A 16,046-nucleotide genomic window follows, 5' to 3' on the forward strand; every position below is an offset into this window, starting at 1 on the left:
AGAAGGTTGTAGAAGGTATTTCAGGAAACACCATTCATTCCCAAAGCTACAGACATAACCAAGCATATGGCATATGGCATATGTGAGAGACTACGGATTCCTTGAACAACAATCAGTTCCTGGGTAATAGCAATACTGATGAGAAAGTTAGATGGAGCCTACATTTTAAAGCTTGGTGTGACATACTGAGAGTGAGTTACATGTATGTAAGCATGTACGTCAACTCTGAATTAACCCATTACATCACTTCTAAGAGTTTGAGTTTTAAGCTGTGGGGCCTCGATACTCATTAAAAGATTATTGAAAAAGTTGGCTTAAAGCTCAATATTCAGAAAACTATGATCCTGGCATCCAGTCCCATCTCTTCATGGGAAATAGATGGGGAAACAGTGGAAACAGCGGCTGACTTTTATTTTTCTTGGCTACAAAATCACTGCAGATGGTGGTTGCAGCCATGAAATTAAAAGACGCTTACTCCTTGGAAGGAAAGTTATGACCAACCTAGACAGCTTATTAAAAAGCAGAGACATTACTTTGCCAACAAAGGTCCATCTAGTCAAGGCTATGGTTTTTTCAGTGGTCATGTATGGATGTGAGAGTTGGACTATAAAGAAAGCTGAGTGCCAAAGAATTGATGCTTTTGAACTGTGGTGTTGGAGAAAACTCTTGAGAGTCCCTTGGACTGCAAGGAGATCCAACCAGTCCATTCTAAAGGAGATCAGTCCTGGGTGTTGATTGGAAGGACTGATGTTGAAGCTGAAACTCCAATACTTTGGCCACCTGATGCAAAGAGCTGACTCATTTGAAAAGACCCTGATGCTGGGAAAGATTGAGGGCAGGAGGAGAAGGGGACAACAGAGGATGAGATGGTTGGATGGCATCACCGAGTCAATGGACATCAGTTTGAGTAAACTCTGGGAGTTGGTGATGGGCAAGGAGGCCTGGCATGCTGCGGTTCATGGGGTCACAAAGAGTCAGACACAACTGAGCGACTGAACTGAACTGAACTGAATGAGGGAGGAAGACGATGAGATATGAGTTTAGAAAGCTCTCTGTGACAGTGACATAGAAGATGGACTGGAGTGGCTGCAGATGGAAGCATAAGGATGAGACTAAAATGACCTCTGATGGACAATAGATTGTAGGAAGCAGGTGAGGGAGGGGAGTGAGGAAGCCCCTTACCCCTCACCTCTCACCCCTATCTCTCACTCTCCATGTCCTTCTTCACCTTCGTTCCCATTCCCACCCCTGCCCCTCCTCCTTTCCATTCCTCTTCCTTCTTCTCCCTTCCTTTTAATCCACCTTCTTTATTCCTTTGCCTATTTTGTTTCTCTTATGTCAATATCTTCCTTTGTCTTCTCCCTTGTGATCAGTAATATCTTCTAAAATTGTTTCTTTGAGTATTCCAGTCTCCTTTGTACAAGATCCATCACCCATTTCTTAATCCTGAGAATCCCTCTCCCCCTTTTCTTGTCTCAGGACACATATCATATGTGTCCTGTTACTGCTCCCAGTAAGGGACCACCTACGTCAGTCAGAGGAGGCACTCCCTATAGCCTTTCACCCACCCAGAATCAACACCACATACTTTTTGAATATTGACTATCAGCAAAGTGTGCATGGTAGGGCATAAATAAATTATAAGATACATATTTATACCTCTGGGAGCTTAAAGTTGAATTATAGAGGGAAAACATAGATTCATGAAACATCCATTCATATTATAATGTGTTAACTGTTGCTTGATAAATGACTGATACAAAAAATGTATTAGAGACTGGAACATGGGTTTATTTAGATTAGGACACTACACAGAGGAGAGTGATGAGCATTTATTATTCCAGACATGTTCTAGAAACCTTATGTGTTATTTAATTCCATGGAAATTTCTAGAAAGGAAAACTTCTTAGAGATGTGGAAACAGACTCAGGTAAATACCTTACTCAAGGTCAAATCTCATGGAATATAAAGTTCTGAAATTTGACTCTGGTTCTGTTGGTCTCTATTTTCCCACCACTATATTTCACTGAATCTTTGAAAAGCAGATAGCGTGCCACTGGAAGGCTTTAAGATATCTCATGAATGTGTATTCCAGCATCAAATAGTGAAATCTCCAAAGACGAGGCCACTTATATCAGAACATGGTATTATGATTTACAGATGAGGGTTCCATCATTTGGACTTGGACAGTTGCTTTGAGTCACTGAGCACTAGAACAGCACGTAGTAACTCCATGCATGTCTGTCTGTGGTGTGTTTTCTTTAGGTGTATGGAGAAGACATCATGGCATCAGGGAACCACACATGTATGACAGAATTTGTCTTTCTGGGGCTCTCACAGACTCAGGAGCTCCAGCTAGTCTTGTTTCTGGTGTTCCTGTTTGTCTACACAACCACTGTCATGGGAAACCTCCTCATCGTAGTGACAGTGAGCTCTGATTCCAGGCTCCACACACCCATGTATTTTCTGCTCAGAAACCTGGCTATCTTAGATCTCTGTTTCTCCTCAGTCACTGCTCCAAAGATGCTGGTGGACTTGCGTGCTGAGAAGAAAACCATCTCCTACCAGGGATGCATGACTCAAGTCTTCTTCTTCCACTTTCTGGGAGGTGCCATGGTCTTCTTCCTCTCAGTGATGGCCTATGACCGCCTTGTTGCCATCTCCCGGCCCCTCCACTATGTCACCATCATGAACACTCAGCTCTGTGTGGGGCTGGTGGTGACAGCCTGGATGGTAGGTTTTGTTCATTCCATTTCCCAACTGGTCCTGATGCTCCCACTGCCTTTCTGTGGCCCCAATGTCCTAGATAACTTCTACTGTGATGTTCCACAAGTTCTGAGACTCGCCTGCACTGACACTTCTGTCCTGGAGTTTCTCATGATCTGCAACAGCGGGATGCTGGATGTCATCTGGTTCCTCCTCCTCCTGGTCTCCTACTCAGTCATCCTGGTGATGCTGAGGTCCCACTCAGGGCAGGCAAGGAGGAAGGCAGCTTCCACCTGCACCACCCACATCATCGTGGTGTCTATGGTCTTCATTCCAAGCATTTACCTCTATGCCCGGCCCTTCACCTCCTTCTCCATGGACAAGGCTGTATCCATCAGCCACACGGTCATGACCCCCATGCTCAACCCCATGATCTACACCCTGAGGAACCAGGAAATGCAGGCAGCAGTGAAGAGATTAGGGAAACGCCGGGTGCTTTGTAAAAAGGAGTGATAGAGGGTCACTTCTTGTTGACTTTGTTTTCTATTTGTAAAGTGGAGAAAGCTGTCATATCCGTCCTCTTCATAGCTTGTGGATGTGCTGTGAGGGTAATTATAGAAGTGAATGACTATCAAAGATAAGCAACTTATTCAGATTTTTAGGAAAAAGGAAAATATCCTTTTTTTAATTTATTTATTTTAATTAGAGGCTAATCACTTTACAATATTGTATTGGTTTATACTCCTACAACAATAAGATGTGTTGCCATGGAAACATTCTGGAAAGCCACACCCTACTTTCTGCCTTCTTGGTGAACAGTTTCCTCTTAGGATGACAGCATTTCCCCAGAAGAGCAGCTCTGTTTTCTGTATTTGACCTATTTTTCCTGTACCCCATGTAGGTGTGAGTCTGGATTGTTGGAAACTGTACAATATTTAGAGTCTTAAGCCTTGGAGACCCTAACCCATCACTTACCAAATAGATAAGCTTGAATGAGATACTTGGTCTCTCTTGAACTCATAACTTCTTCTTCAACAAAGTTACTGAAATTAGTATCTGACCCCACACTTCCCAGCTTTATTATAAGAATCAAATCCAAAAAATTGTGAGAAAACATTGAATAAACCATATATTTTATTTGATTCAATTTTCAAGTTTGAAATTATCATGAATATGTAATTTTTTCACTTTACCTTTTAATATAGAGTAATTATTACAAGCAAAAGATTATGTGTAAAATGCATGTAAGTTGTAAAACACTATTATGTGAACATTCATATACCTGCTACTCAGTTCAAGAACCATAGGGTACCAAAAGCTTATACCTACCTACCCGTAGATTCTCTCATCACATCACTTTTCCACAGATGAAACTATGTTTTTGAATTTTATGTTTATCATTCCATTGCTTGTAAAAATAGCTTTACCACATTTTTACACAATCAGTTTATTGTAATGTTTTGCTTCTTTGAGTTTTATAAACATCTCAGACTGCATATAATATTCTGTTTTTTTCACTCAACAATGTTTTTTTTTAATTGGGGGCTAATTACTTTACAATATTGTAGTGGCTTTTGCCATACATTGACATGAATCAGCCATGGGTGTACATGTGTTTTAAATGCTGCATATTATTCTTTTGGGATTAGTTTAGTCATTTGTACTGCTGTATAATATGCCACTATGAAAATTAGCTTTGGGGGATTGTGCTGTTTTCATTCTAGCCAACAGTACTCTTTTGCATATTCTTTTACTTGTCTCTAGCTGTTTTGTTGAGGAGTTATGGACCTTACCTTGAAATGGAATTGCTGGGTCATGACATCTTCAAACATTTACCTTTACGTAAAAAGTGCCAAATGGTTTTCCAAAGTTGTATCTCATTCACCTTCACCGGCAGTGCTGAAGTGTTCGCATTAATTCATGTTCTCCTAACAGTGGATATTGCTGAACCTCATTTTTGCCCATTAAGTGGGTAAAAATGGTATTTCACAATAGTCTTAATTTGAATTTCTCTAACATTTCTTTCCATATTTTCTATTGTATTCAGGTTTTCCATGAATGCATTTTGTTCACTTTTTCTATTAAATTTTTCTAGTTCATGTAGGAATTCTTATACAATTTGTTGATGATCTATTTTCAGTTATATTTATTATAATGTGTGTGTGCATGCTAAGTCGCTTCAGTCATGTCTGACTCTGCTACCCTATGGACTGTAGCCCACAAGGCTCCTCTGTCCCTGGGAATCTCCAGGCAAGAATACTGGAGTGGGTTACTGTGCCCTTCTCCAGGGGATCCTCCCAACACAGGGATCGAACCTACGTCTCTTAAGTGTCTCTGGCATTGGCAGGATTTATTACTATAACTTCTCCCAGTTTGTGATTTGTCTTCTCTACTTTTGTTGTTAGTTTTCATGTAGTCAGGCATACCAGTCTTTTATTTTAGTATTTGTTCTTATTGAGACCAAATTTTTAAACATTTTTTTCTTATTCAGAGGACAGAAAAATATTTTGCTACATAGTTCTTTTAACTTAAAAACGTCCACTTTAAAAACATTTTAAGCTTTTTGAAAAATTTCAGACCTACGGTAAAGTTGCAAATATAGTATAAAGGACTTTTTTTCTGACCATTTGAGGACACTGCTTAAGTTGCCAACCTGATGCCCACCATTCCTTAATATTTGTCTGCATTTTCTACAGTCATTTCCCTCTATTACTGCCATACAGTCATTAAAATTGATATGCTATCAGTACATTGCTATAATTTTTAGCCTGTACTCGTTTTGCCAAATATCTCAATAAAGTCTCATAGAAAGAAAATCTGCTTCAAACACAAGTGTTGCATTTAGTTGTCATGTCTCTCCAGACTTTTTTGATCTGGAAGATCTCCTTGATTTTGATTATCTTGGGAACTTTAAAAAATTATTGGCCACTTATTTTGCAGGATATCCTCCAGTTTGGATTTGTCTGATGTTTCATGATGATTACACTCAGGTGATGCATCTCTGTCACCTTGCCAGAAACACCCCTCCAGTCATGCTGTGTCCCTATTGCAGCCTATGAGGTGTGAATGGCTTTGTCCCATCACTAATGTGCCATCACTCGACTACTTGACTAACAGGTGCTCACTAGCTTTCATCCCTGATTTTTCTTAATTACCTTTTAATCCTCCTCCTTCTTTCTTGGCTCCCATCTCCTTTTCCCTTTCTCCTCTAGCTCTTCACCCTCCTCACATCATTAATGATTTTGAAGCTGGTATAGGCTGAGTCCTGAACACAGGAAAATTATACACCTTTAACTGCCTTCATTAAGTCTTTGCTGAAACAGGATGGGAATATGAATAAACAGAGGAGCTGTATACCGCTCTGTCCATCCTCTCAGCTCTCCCCTCTTTCCTCTTCCCTCTTGCCACAGAGGCCCTCCTCTGTACTCGTTTGCAAACTTCCTCCACTGGCTTCTAACCCAAGGTAAAATGTAAATGTAGGCGCCTGGTATCTTAACATTATTCAGAGTGATTTGTGCCTCCTCTTCTCTCTAATGTCCCACCACTTCCCCCTGTGCTCCAGCCTTGTCAAGGCTTTCAGGGTTCATGAAGTGTATGCTGTACCATTTCATCTCTAGATCCCTGTTCTGCCAGAAACACACTTTCCCTCCTTTGTCTGCCTAACACACTTGAATTTCACTTCTGTCTAAATGTTATATCCTCTGGGAAGCCATCCCCTCTCTCCCAGTCATGTTTACTCAGTCTTTTAACCTTTTGTGTTCCTCTAGTTAAGTTATCTCCCCTGTGAAGTACATTTCTATATTTCTGGGTGTGTTTTTCCCATGAGTCTGTAAGTTTGTTGAGAGGAGAATGTATGTCTTCTTTTTGTATTCTCAGCATTAAATATTGAGGTATACACAACTTGCCTGTTACTGCTCTCCTATTCTTAAAAAAGGATAACTTTCAGTTATGTTAACAAATGTTGACCTAAAACAAATAGCAAATATTTCTCCAGCAAAGATGGGTTTATTCAGGATCAGCAGAGAATTGCAATTCAGGCTCTGCATCCATGGTGAGTGGAAGTGCACCCATGTGCAAGTCCTTCAAGGCAAGAGAAGAAGACTGTTTTTATGGAGAGGGAAAGGAGGGTGAGGAGGCAGGAATAAACAAAGAGTTGATGGCTTTTCACTGGCTGAGTCCTTGCCAGGAAAGAAGAGGTGTCTTTCTTTTTCCTGTTGGGCTCTGCTATTGTCACGCGGTGTGAGAGCTCCCTGCTCTGGTCTCCCAACTCTGCTTAACTGAGGTTTCAGCTTATTAACTTTTTACATTTATGAACTTTCAAAATAGCCCAATACAATAACTTCAAAACTACAAGCCATATTAGAACCATTTTCTAAAACAGATAAATTATCCACAATCCTGATCTGAAGAATCAACTTTGAATTTTAGATGTGGTTTGGTAAATATTTTGTACTCATTTATGTGCCTTGAGAGGACAAGTATATAAACTAGAGCATACAAAGTCTATCTTACTGAGAATTAAATCAGAATCATAAGGAATTAATTCAGGCAATTAATTAGTCACTTTATCAATAGTGACATCTGACAGTCAAGGAGATTGACAAGACATATTCACTTCCCTAGCATGAACTCAGGCTATCTTAGTTTTTATTTTTAAATTATTATTTTATTTTTAAAATTATTATTTTTTTAGCTACAATGTTCAATTTGTGGGATCTTCATTTCCCAACCAGGGATCAAACTTGGGCCCTTGCAGTAAAAGTTCTGAGTCCTAACCAGGGAATTCCACCATGGAATTCCTCAGTCTGTTTTATTAAATGGTTGAATTTTAAAATGAACTAAAGCTAAGTGTGTGAGATGGGTGCAATTGTGCAGTAGTTTGAACGTTCTTTGGCATTGCCTTTCTTTGGGATTGGAATGAAAACTGACTTTTTCAAGTCCTGTGGCCACTGCTGAGTTTTCCAAATTTGCTGGCATATTGAGTGTAACACTTTCACAGCATCATCTTTCAGGATTTGAAATAGCTCAACTGGAATTCCATCACTTTCACTAGCTTTGTTAGTAGTAATGCTTCCTGAGGCCCATTTGACTTCACATTCCAGGATGTCTGGCTCTAGGTGAGCCAGACGATTGTGGTTATCTGGATCATGAAGATCTTTTTTGTATACATCCCCAGTTTTCCCCATTGTCAGTCTCTCCTATCAGAAAGCTTCCATAAGCCTCTTATCCTTATCTATCAGAGGGTAGACAGAACGAAAATCACAGTCACAAAAAGTAACCAAACTGATCACATAAACCACTACTACTACTACTACTAAGTCGCTTCAGTCGTGTCCGACTCTGTGCGACCCCACAGGCGGCAGCCCACCAGGCTCCACCGTTCCTGGGATTCTCCAGGCAAGAACACTGGAGTGGGTTGCCATTTCCTTCTCCAATGCATGAAAGTGAAAAGTGAAAGTGAAGTAGCTCAGTCGTGTCCGACTCTTCACAACCCCATGGACTGCAGCCTACCAGGCTCCTCTGTCCATGGGATTTTCCAGGCAAGAGTACTGGAGTGGGTTGCTATTGCCTTCTCCAACATAGACCACAGCCTTGTCTAACTCAATGAAACTATGAGCCATGCCGTGTAGGGCCACCCAAAACAAATGAGTCATAGTGGAGAATTCTGACAAAATGTGGTCCCCTGGAGAAGGGAATGGCAAACCTCTTCAGTATTCTTGCCTTGAGAACCCCATGAACAGTATGAAAAGAAAACATACAGATAGCTAATAAACACAAGAAAAGATGCTCAACATCACTTATCAGAGAAATTCAAATTAAAAAACACAATGAGGTACCATTTCACACTGGTCATTATGGCTGCCATAGAAAAGTCTACAAACAATAAATGCTGGAGAGGGTGTGGAGAAAAGGCAATCCTCTTAATCTATTGGTGGGAATGCAAACTAGTAAGCCACTATGGAGAACAGTGTGGAGATTCCTTAAAAAACTGGAAATAGAACTGCCTTATGACCCAGCAATCCCCCTCCTGGGCACACACCCCAAGGAAACCAGAATTGAAAGAGACACATGTACCCCAGTGTTCACTGCAGCACTGTTTACAATAGCCAGGACATGGAAGCAACCTAGACGTCCATTGGCAGACGAATGGATAAGAAAGCTGCGGTACATATACACAATGGAATATTATTCAGCTATAAAAAAGAATGCATTTGAGTCAGTTCTAATGAGGTGGATGAAACTGGAGCCTATTATACAGAGTGAAGTTAAGTCAGAAAGAGAAACACCAATACAGTATATTGATACATATATTCGTAATTTAGAAAGACAGTAATGATGTAGGTAATGATACAGGTTTCCCTATATGCAAAATAGCAAAAGAGACACAGATGTAAAGAACAGACTTTTGGACTATGTGGGAGAAGGCGAGGGTGGGATGATTTTAGAGAATAGCATTGAAACATGGATATTACCATATGTAAAATAGATGACCAGTACAAGTTTGATGCATGAAGCAGGGCACCTAAAGACAGTGTGCTGGGACAACCCAGAGGGATGGGGAGGGGAGGGAGGTGGGAGGAGTGTTCAGGATGGGGGGACACATGTTAATGTATGGCAAAAATCACCACAATATTGTAAAGTAATTAGCCTCCAATTAAAAATTTTTTTTTTTTTAAGAAAAGGCAAAAAAAAAAATAATAATCTGACTTCTTAGAGCTTTCTGAACTGTATAGGATTTCCAGGTTGGTCTGAATTCTTTGCAAATGTTTACACTTGGCAAAACAAAGTATCTGCCTATGACAAATAAGAATATACTGTGAAACTCTTCCACATATAAGAGATAATAGATCTTTAAGTTATTTTTTAATTGACATAATAGTTGCTGTATAATATTATGTATGTTACAGGTGTAAAATATTCTGACCAACAATTTTAAAGGTTATACTTCATTTATAGTTATTATAAAATATTCGTTGTATTCCCTGTGTTGTACAATACATCCTTAGTCTCCATGTCCATTCACATTGCTGAAAATGGCAAATTTCTATTCCTTTTATGGGTGGGTAGTATTCCATTATATATAAAACATACATATAAAACATCTTTATCCATTCACCTTAGACACTTTGGTTGTTTTCATATCTTACAATAGCAATTGTATAAATAACATTGTATTGTACATTATATAACAAATGTATAAATAACATTGCTATGAACATTGTACTTGTGTCTTTCTAATTAGTGTTTTGGGGATTTTTTTGAAAATATATCCAGAAGTGGAATTATTGGGTCATGTAGTAGTTCTATTTTCAATTTTTTCAGAAACCTCTATACTGTTTTGCACAGTGGCTGCACCAGTCTATGTTCCCACCAATAGTATATGAGGGTTCCCTTTTCCCCACATTCTCACCAACATTTGTTATTTGTATCCTTTGTGATGATAGCAATTCTGACAAGTATGAGGTGATATCTCATTATGATTTTCATTTGCATTTACCTGACAATTAGCAATATTGGTCATCTTTTCTTCTGCCCATTAGCTATATGTATTTTTCCTGAAAAGTGTCTATTCAGGGACTTCCCTGGTGGTCCACTGGCTAAGACTCCCTGCTCCCAGTGCAGGGGGAAAGGATTTGACCTCATGTGGGCAAGGATCCACATGCCACAACTAAGAGTTCACATGCTGCAACTAAAAGAGCCTGCATATTACAGCTAAAAAGATCTCACTTGCTGCAATGAAAATCGAAGATTCTGCATACTGCAGCTAAGGCCCAGAGAAGCCAAATCAATATTTAAAAAAAGAAAAGAAAAATGTCTATTCCGTTCTTCTGCTCATTTTTAAATTGGGATTTTTGTTTTTTGGATGTTGAGTTGCATGAGCCATTCATATATGTTGGATATTAATCCCTTATCAGTCCTATCATTTGCAAACATTTCTTCTCATTCTCTAGGTTAGTTTTTCACTTTGTTGATGGTTTCCTTTGTTGTGCAAATGCTGAGTTTAATTAGCTTCCATTTGTTTATTTTTGCTTTTGTTTCCTTTACTTCAGGAGACAGAGCCAAAACAATATTGTGGCAATTTATGTCAGTGTTCTGGCTATGTTTTTCTCTACGAGTTTTGTAATACTCAGCTGTCTGTTTAGGTCTGTAATCCGTTTTAAGCTTATTTTTTAATGTGATGTTAGAGGATGTTCTAATTTCATTCTTTTACATATAAGACTCCCTGGAGAAGGGAAAGGCTACCCACTCCAGTATTCTGGCCTGGAGATTTCCATGGACTGCATAGTCCATGGGGTCGCAAAGAGTCAGACACAACCGAGCAACTTTCACTTCACTTCTATATATAGATGCCCAGTTTTTTTAGCACCACTTATTGAAGAGACTGTGTTTTCTCCATTGTATATTTTTGCCTCTTTTGTTGTAGATTAATTGATCATAAGTGCATGAGTTTATTTTGGGGCTCTCAATTCTGTTCCATTGATCTATGTGTCTGTTTTCATGCCAGGGTCATGCTATTTTGATTACTATAGCTTTGTAGTATAGTCTGAAGTCAAGAAGTATGATTCCTCCAGCTCTGTTCTTCTTCCTTAAGATTATTTTGGTTCTTCAGGGTCTTTTGTGTTTCCATACAAATTTTTAAATTATTCCTTCTAGTTCTGTGAAAAATGCCATTGGTATTTACATAGGGATTGCATGAGTCTGTAGATTGCCTTGGATATTATGGTCATTTTAACAATACTGATTTTCCCAGTCCAAGAACACAATATCTATCCATCTGTTTCTGTCATCTGTTTCTTTCATCAGTGTCTTACAGTTTGCCAAGTATAGGTCTTCTTAGGTAGGTCTATTCCTAGGTATTTTATTTCTTTTGATGTAATAGTAAATTGGCTTATTTACTTAATTTTTCTTTCTGATAGTTTGCTATTAGTGTATAGAAATGCAGGAGAATTCTGTACATTAATTTTGTATTTTGCAATTTTACCAAATTCAGTGATGAGTTCTAGAAGTTTTCTGGTGGTGTTTTTAGGATTTTCTGTGTATAATATCATGTCATTTGCAAACAGCAACACTTTCACTCCTTTCTTTCCAATTTGGAATGCTTTTGTTTCTTTTTCTTGTCTGATTGCTGTGGCTACATCTTTGAAAATTATGCTGAATAAAAGTGATGAGAGTGGACATCCTTGTCTTGTTCCTGATCTTAGGGGAAATGCTTTCTGCTTTCCACTTTAAGAGTATGTTAGCTATGGGGAGGGGGTGGAATCTCTTCTTTTATTTAGAGGATTCAGTTCAGTTCAGTTCAGTGGTTCAGTCGTGTCTGACTCTTTGCGACCCCATGAATCGCAGCACGCCAGGCCTCCCTGCCCATCACCAACTCCCGGAGTTCACTCAGACTCACGTCCATCGAGTCAGTGATGCCATCCAGTCATCTCATACTCTGTCATCCCCTTCTCCTCCTGCCCCCAATCCCTCCCAGCATCAGAGTCTTTTCCAGTGAGTCAACTCTCCACATGAGGTGGCCAAAGTACTGGAGTTTCAGCCTTAGCATCATTCCTTCCAAAGAAATCCCAGGGCTGATCTCCTTCAGAATGGACTGGTTGGATCTCCTTGCACTCCAAGGCACTCTCAAGAGTCTTCTCCAACACCACAGTTCAAAAGCATCAATACTTCGGCGCTCAGCCTTCTTCACAGTCCAACTCTCACATCCATACATGACCACAGGAAAAACCATAGCCTTGACTAGATGAACCTTTGTTGGCAAAGTAATGTCTCTGCTTTTGAATATGCTATCTAGGTTGGTCACAACTTTCCTTCCAAGGAGTAAGCGTCTTTTAATTTCATGGCTGCAGTCACCATCTGCAGTGATTTTGGAGTCCCAAAAAATAAAGTCTGACACTGTTTCCACTGTTTCCCCATCTAGTTCCCACGAAGTGATGGGACCAGATGCCATGATCTTCATTTTCTGAATGTTGAGCTTTAAGCCAACTTTTTCACTCTCCATTTTCACTTTCATCAAGAGGCTTTTTAGTTCCTTTTCACTTTCTGCCATAAGGGTGGTGTCATCTGCATATCTGAGGTTATTGATATTTCTCCCGGCAATCTTGATTCCAGCTTGTGCTTCTTCCAGCCCAGCGTTTCTCATGATGTACTCTGCATAGAAGTTAAATAAGCAGGGTGACAATATACAGCCTTGACGTACTCCTTTTCCTATCTGGAACCAGTTTGTTGTTCCATGTCCAGTTCGAACTGTTGCTTCCTGACCTGCATACAGATTTCTCAAGGAGCAGGTCAGGTGGTCTGGTATTCCCATCTCTTTCAGAATTTTCCACAGTTTATTGTGGTCCACGCAGTCAAAGGCTTTGGCATAGTCAATAAAGAAGAAATAGATGTTTTCCTGGAACTCTCTTGCCTTTTCCACGATCCAGCGGATGTTGGCAATTTGATCTCTGGTTCCTCTGCCTTTTCTAAAACCAGCTTGAACATCAGGAAGTTCACGGTTCACATATTGCTGAAACCTGGCTTGGAGAATTTTGAGCATTACTTTACTAGCGTGCGAGATGAGTGCAATTGTGTGGTAGTTTGAGCATTCTTTGGCATTGCCTTTCTTTGGGATTGGAATGAAAACTGACCTTTTCCAGTGGCCGCCCATTTAGAGGATTAGTCTATCTTAAAACTGAGTCACCTGAAAAAAGCACCCTGGATTGATTCTGGGGAAGGGGGCAGAACTTGTCTATCTCTTTGATTATCATATGGGTGATTTTGATTCTGATTTACCTTTCAATAAGAGAAAATTGATATGCTCCAGTTTATATATTTCCCCTATCAGGGCACAAGTGACTCTGCAAAATGTCCCCCAGACCTCATCTGTTAACTGCATCACCTAGTCAGTCATTGATTTCAAAAGCCCTGAATGGCCCAAATGGAGTAATTATGCTAAAGACCCAGTCAAGGACACTAAACTGAGAAAATGATTTCAGTATATACTACATATGAAAGAAAATGTTTTTCAGACTTAACTTCAAACTGTTAAATGGATGCAGGATATACAGGAAAAGAATTTCATTCACATCTGCATTAAGGGATCTCAGTGTCACTGATGACTAATAATTCTCCCCTTGTGAAGGTCAGTTTTATGTCATAACTTGACTAGTCTATAGTTCTCAGTTATGCAAACATGAATCTAGGTGTTGCTGTGAAGGTATTTTGTAGGTGTAATTGATTTTATAATGAGTTATTTTGATTTTACTTTTTTATTAATTTATTTTTTTATTGAAAGATAATTGCTTTACAGAATTCTGTTGTTTTCTGTCAAGCCTCAACATGAATCAGCCATAGGCACAAATATTTCCTCCCTTTTGAACCTCCCTCCCATCTCCTGTCCCATCCCACCCCTCTAGGTTGATACAGAGCCCCTGTTTGATTTTCCTGAGCCATATAGCAAATTCCCATTGGCTATCTATTTTACATGTAAGTTTCCACGTTATTCTTTCCATGCATCTCACCCTCTCCTCCCCTCTCCCCATGTCCATAAGTCTATTCTCTATGTCTGTTTCTCCACTGCTGCCCTGTAAATAAATTCTTCAGTACCATTTTTCTAGATTCTGTATATATGCATTCAGATCAGATCAGATCAGTCACTCAGTCGTGTCCGACTCTTTGCGACCCCATGAATCGCAGCACGCCAGGCCTCCCTGTCCATCACCAACTCCCGGAGTTCACTCAGACCCATGTCCATCGAGTCAGTGATGCCATCCAGCCATCTCGTCCTCTGTCGTCCCCTTCTCCTCTTGCCCCCAATCCCTCCCAGCATCAGAGTCTTTTCCAATGAGTCAACTCTTCACATGAGGTGGCCAATTAGAATACGATATTTATCTTTCTCTTTCTGACTCACTTCACTCTGTATAATAGGTTCTAAGTTCATCCACCTCATTAGAACTGTCTCAAATGCATTCCTTTTTAGGGCTGAGTAATATTCCATTGTGAATATGTATCACAACTTCTATAATACTCCATTCATCTGTCGATGGACATCTAGGTTGCTTGCATGTTCTAGCTATTGTAAATAGTGCTGCAATGAGCAATGGGATACGTGTGTCTTTTTCAATTTTGGTTTCCTCAGGGTATATGCCTAGGAGTGGGATTGCTGGGTCATATGGTGGTTTTTATTCCTAGTTTTTAAAGGAATCTCCATACCATCTTGCATAGTAGCTGTATCAATTTACATTCCCACCAAGAGTGCAAGAACACTCCCTTTTTTCTACACCCTCTCCAACATTTATTGTTTGTAGACTTTTTGGTGATACCCATTCAGAAGGGTGTGAGGTGATATCTCATTGTAGCTTTTATTTGCACTTCTCTAATACTGAATGGTCCTAGTGTGATTAGATTGACTAGTTTTCTGTGAGTACAGTTTCAGTGTGTCTGCCTTCTGATGCCCTCTTGCAACACCTACTGTCTTACTTGGGTTTGTCTTGCCTTGGGCGTGGGGTATCTCTTTGCTGCTCCAGCAAAGTGCAGGCAGCTGCGACCGGCGCACATCCTTGTCTAACTCAATGAAACTAAGCCATGGCCGTGGGGCAACCAAGACAGGAGGGTCATGGTGGAGAGATCTGACAGAATGTAGTCCACTGGAGAAGGCAATGGCAAACCACTTCAGTATTCTTGCCTTGAGAACCCCCATGAACAGTATGAAAAGGCAAAATGATAGGATACTGAAAGAGGAACTCCCCAGGTCAGTAGGTGCCCAAAATGCTACTGGAGATCAGTGGAGAAGTAACTCCAGAAAGAATGAAGGGATGGAGCCAAAGCAAAAACAATACTGAACTGTGGATGTGACTGGTGGTAGAAGCAAGGTCTGATGCTGTAAAGAGCAATATTGCATAGGAACCTGGAATGTCAGGTCCATGAATCAAGGCAAATTGGAAGTGGTCAAACAAGAGATGGTAAGAGTGAATGTCGACATTCTAGGAATCAGCGAAATGAAATGGACTGGAATGGGTGAATTTAACTCAGATGACCATTATATCTACTACTGTGGGCAGGAATCCCTCAGAAGAAATGGAGTAGCCATAATGATCAACAAAAGAGTCCAAAATGCAGTACTTGGATGCAGTCTCAAAAACGACAGAATGATCTTTGTTCGTTTCCAAGGCAAACCATTCATTATCACAGTAATCCAAGTCTATGCCCCAACCAGTAACACTGAAGAAGCTGAAGTTGAACGGTTCTATGAAGACCTACCAGACCTTTTAGAACTAACACCCAAAGAAGATGCCCTTTTCATTATAGGGGACTGGAATGCAAAAGTAGGAAGTCAAGAAACACCTGGAGCAACAGGCAAA

The 16,046-nt window shown here is 40.0% G+C and overlaps 1 protein-coding gene across 1 annotated transcript; it reads left to right on the plus strand.

Moving 5' to 3' along the window:
• Nucleotides 1–2,283: 2,283 nt before the first annotated feature.
• Nucleotides 2,284–3,318, plus strand: LOC112583809 (olfactory receptor 4D2-like). The gene has a single exon (XM_025281242.2). It carries the CDS (start codon nt 2,284–2,286, stop codon nt 3,217–3,219), a length of 936 nt encoding a protein of 311 aa, XP_025137027.2. The 3' UTR covers nt 3,220–3,318.
• The last annotated feature ends 12,728 nt before the right edge of the window (nt 3,319–16,046 follow it).

This window comes from Bubalus bubalis, chromosome 3 (assembly GCF_019923935.1).
Source record: "Bubalus bubalis isolate 160015118507 breed Murrah chromosome 3, NDDB_SH_1, whole genome shotgun sequence".
Lineage (NCBI taxonomy): Eukaryota > Metazoa > Chordata > Mammalia > Artiodactyla > Bovidae > Bubalus > Bubalus bubalis.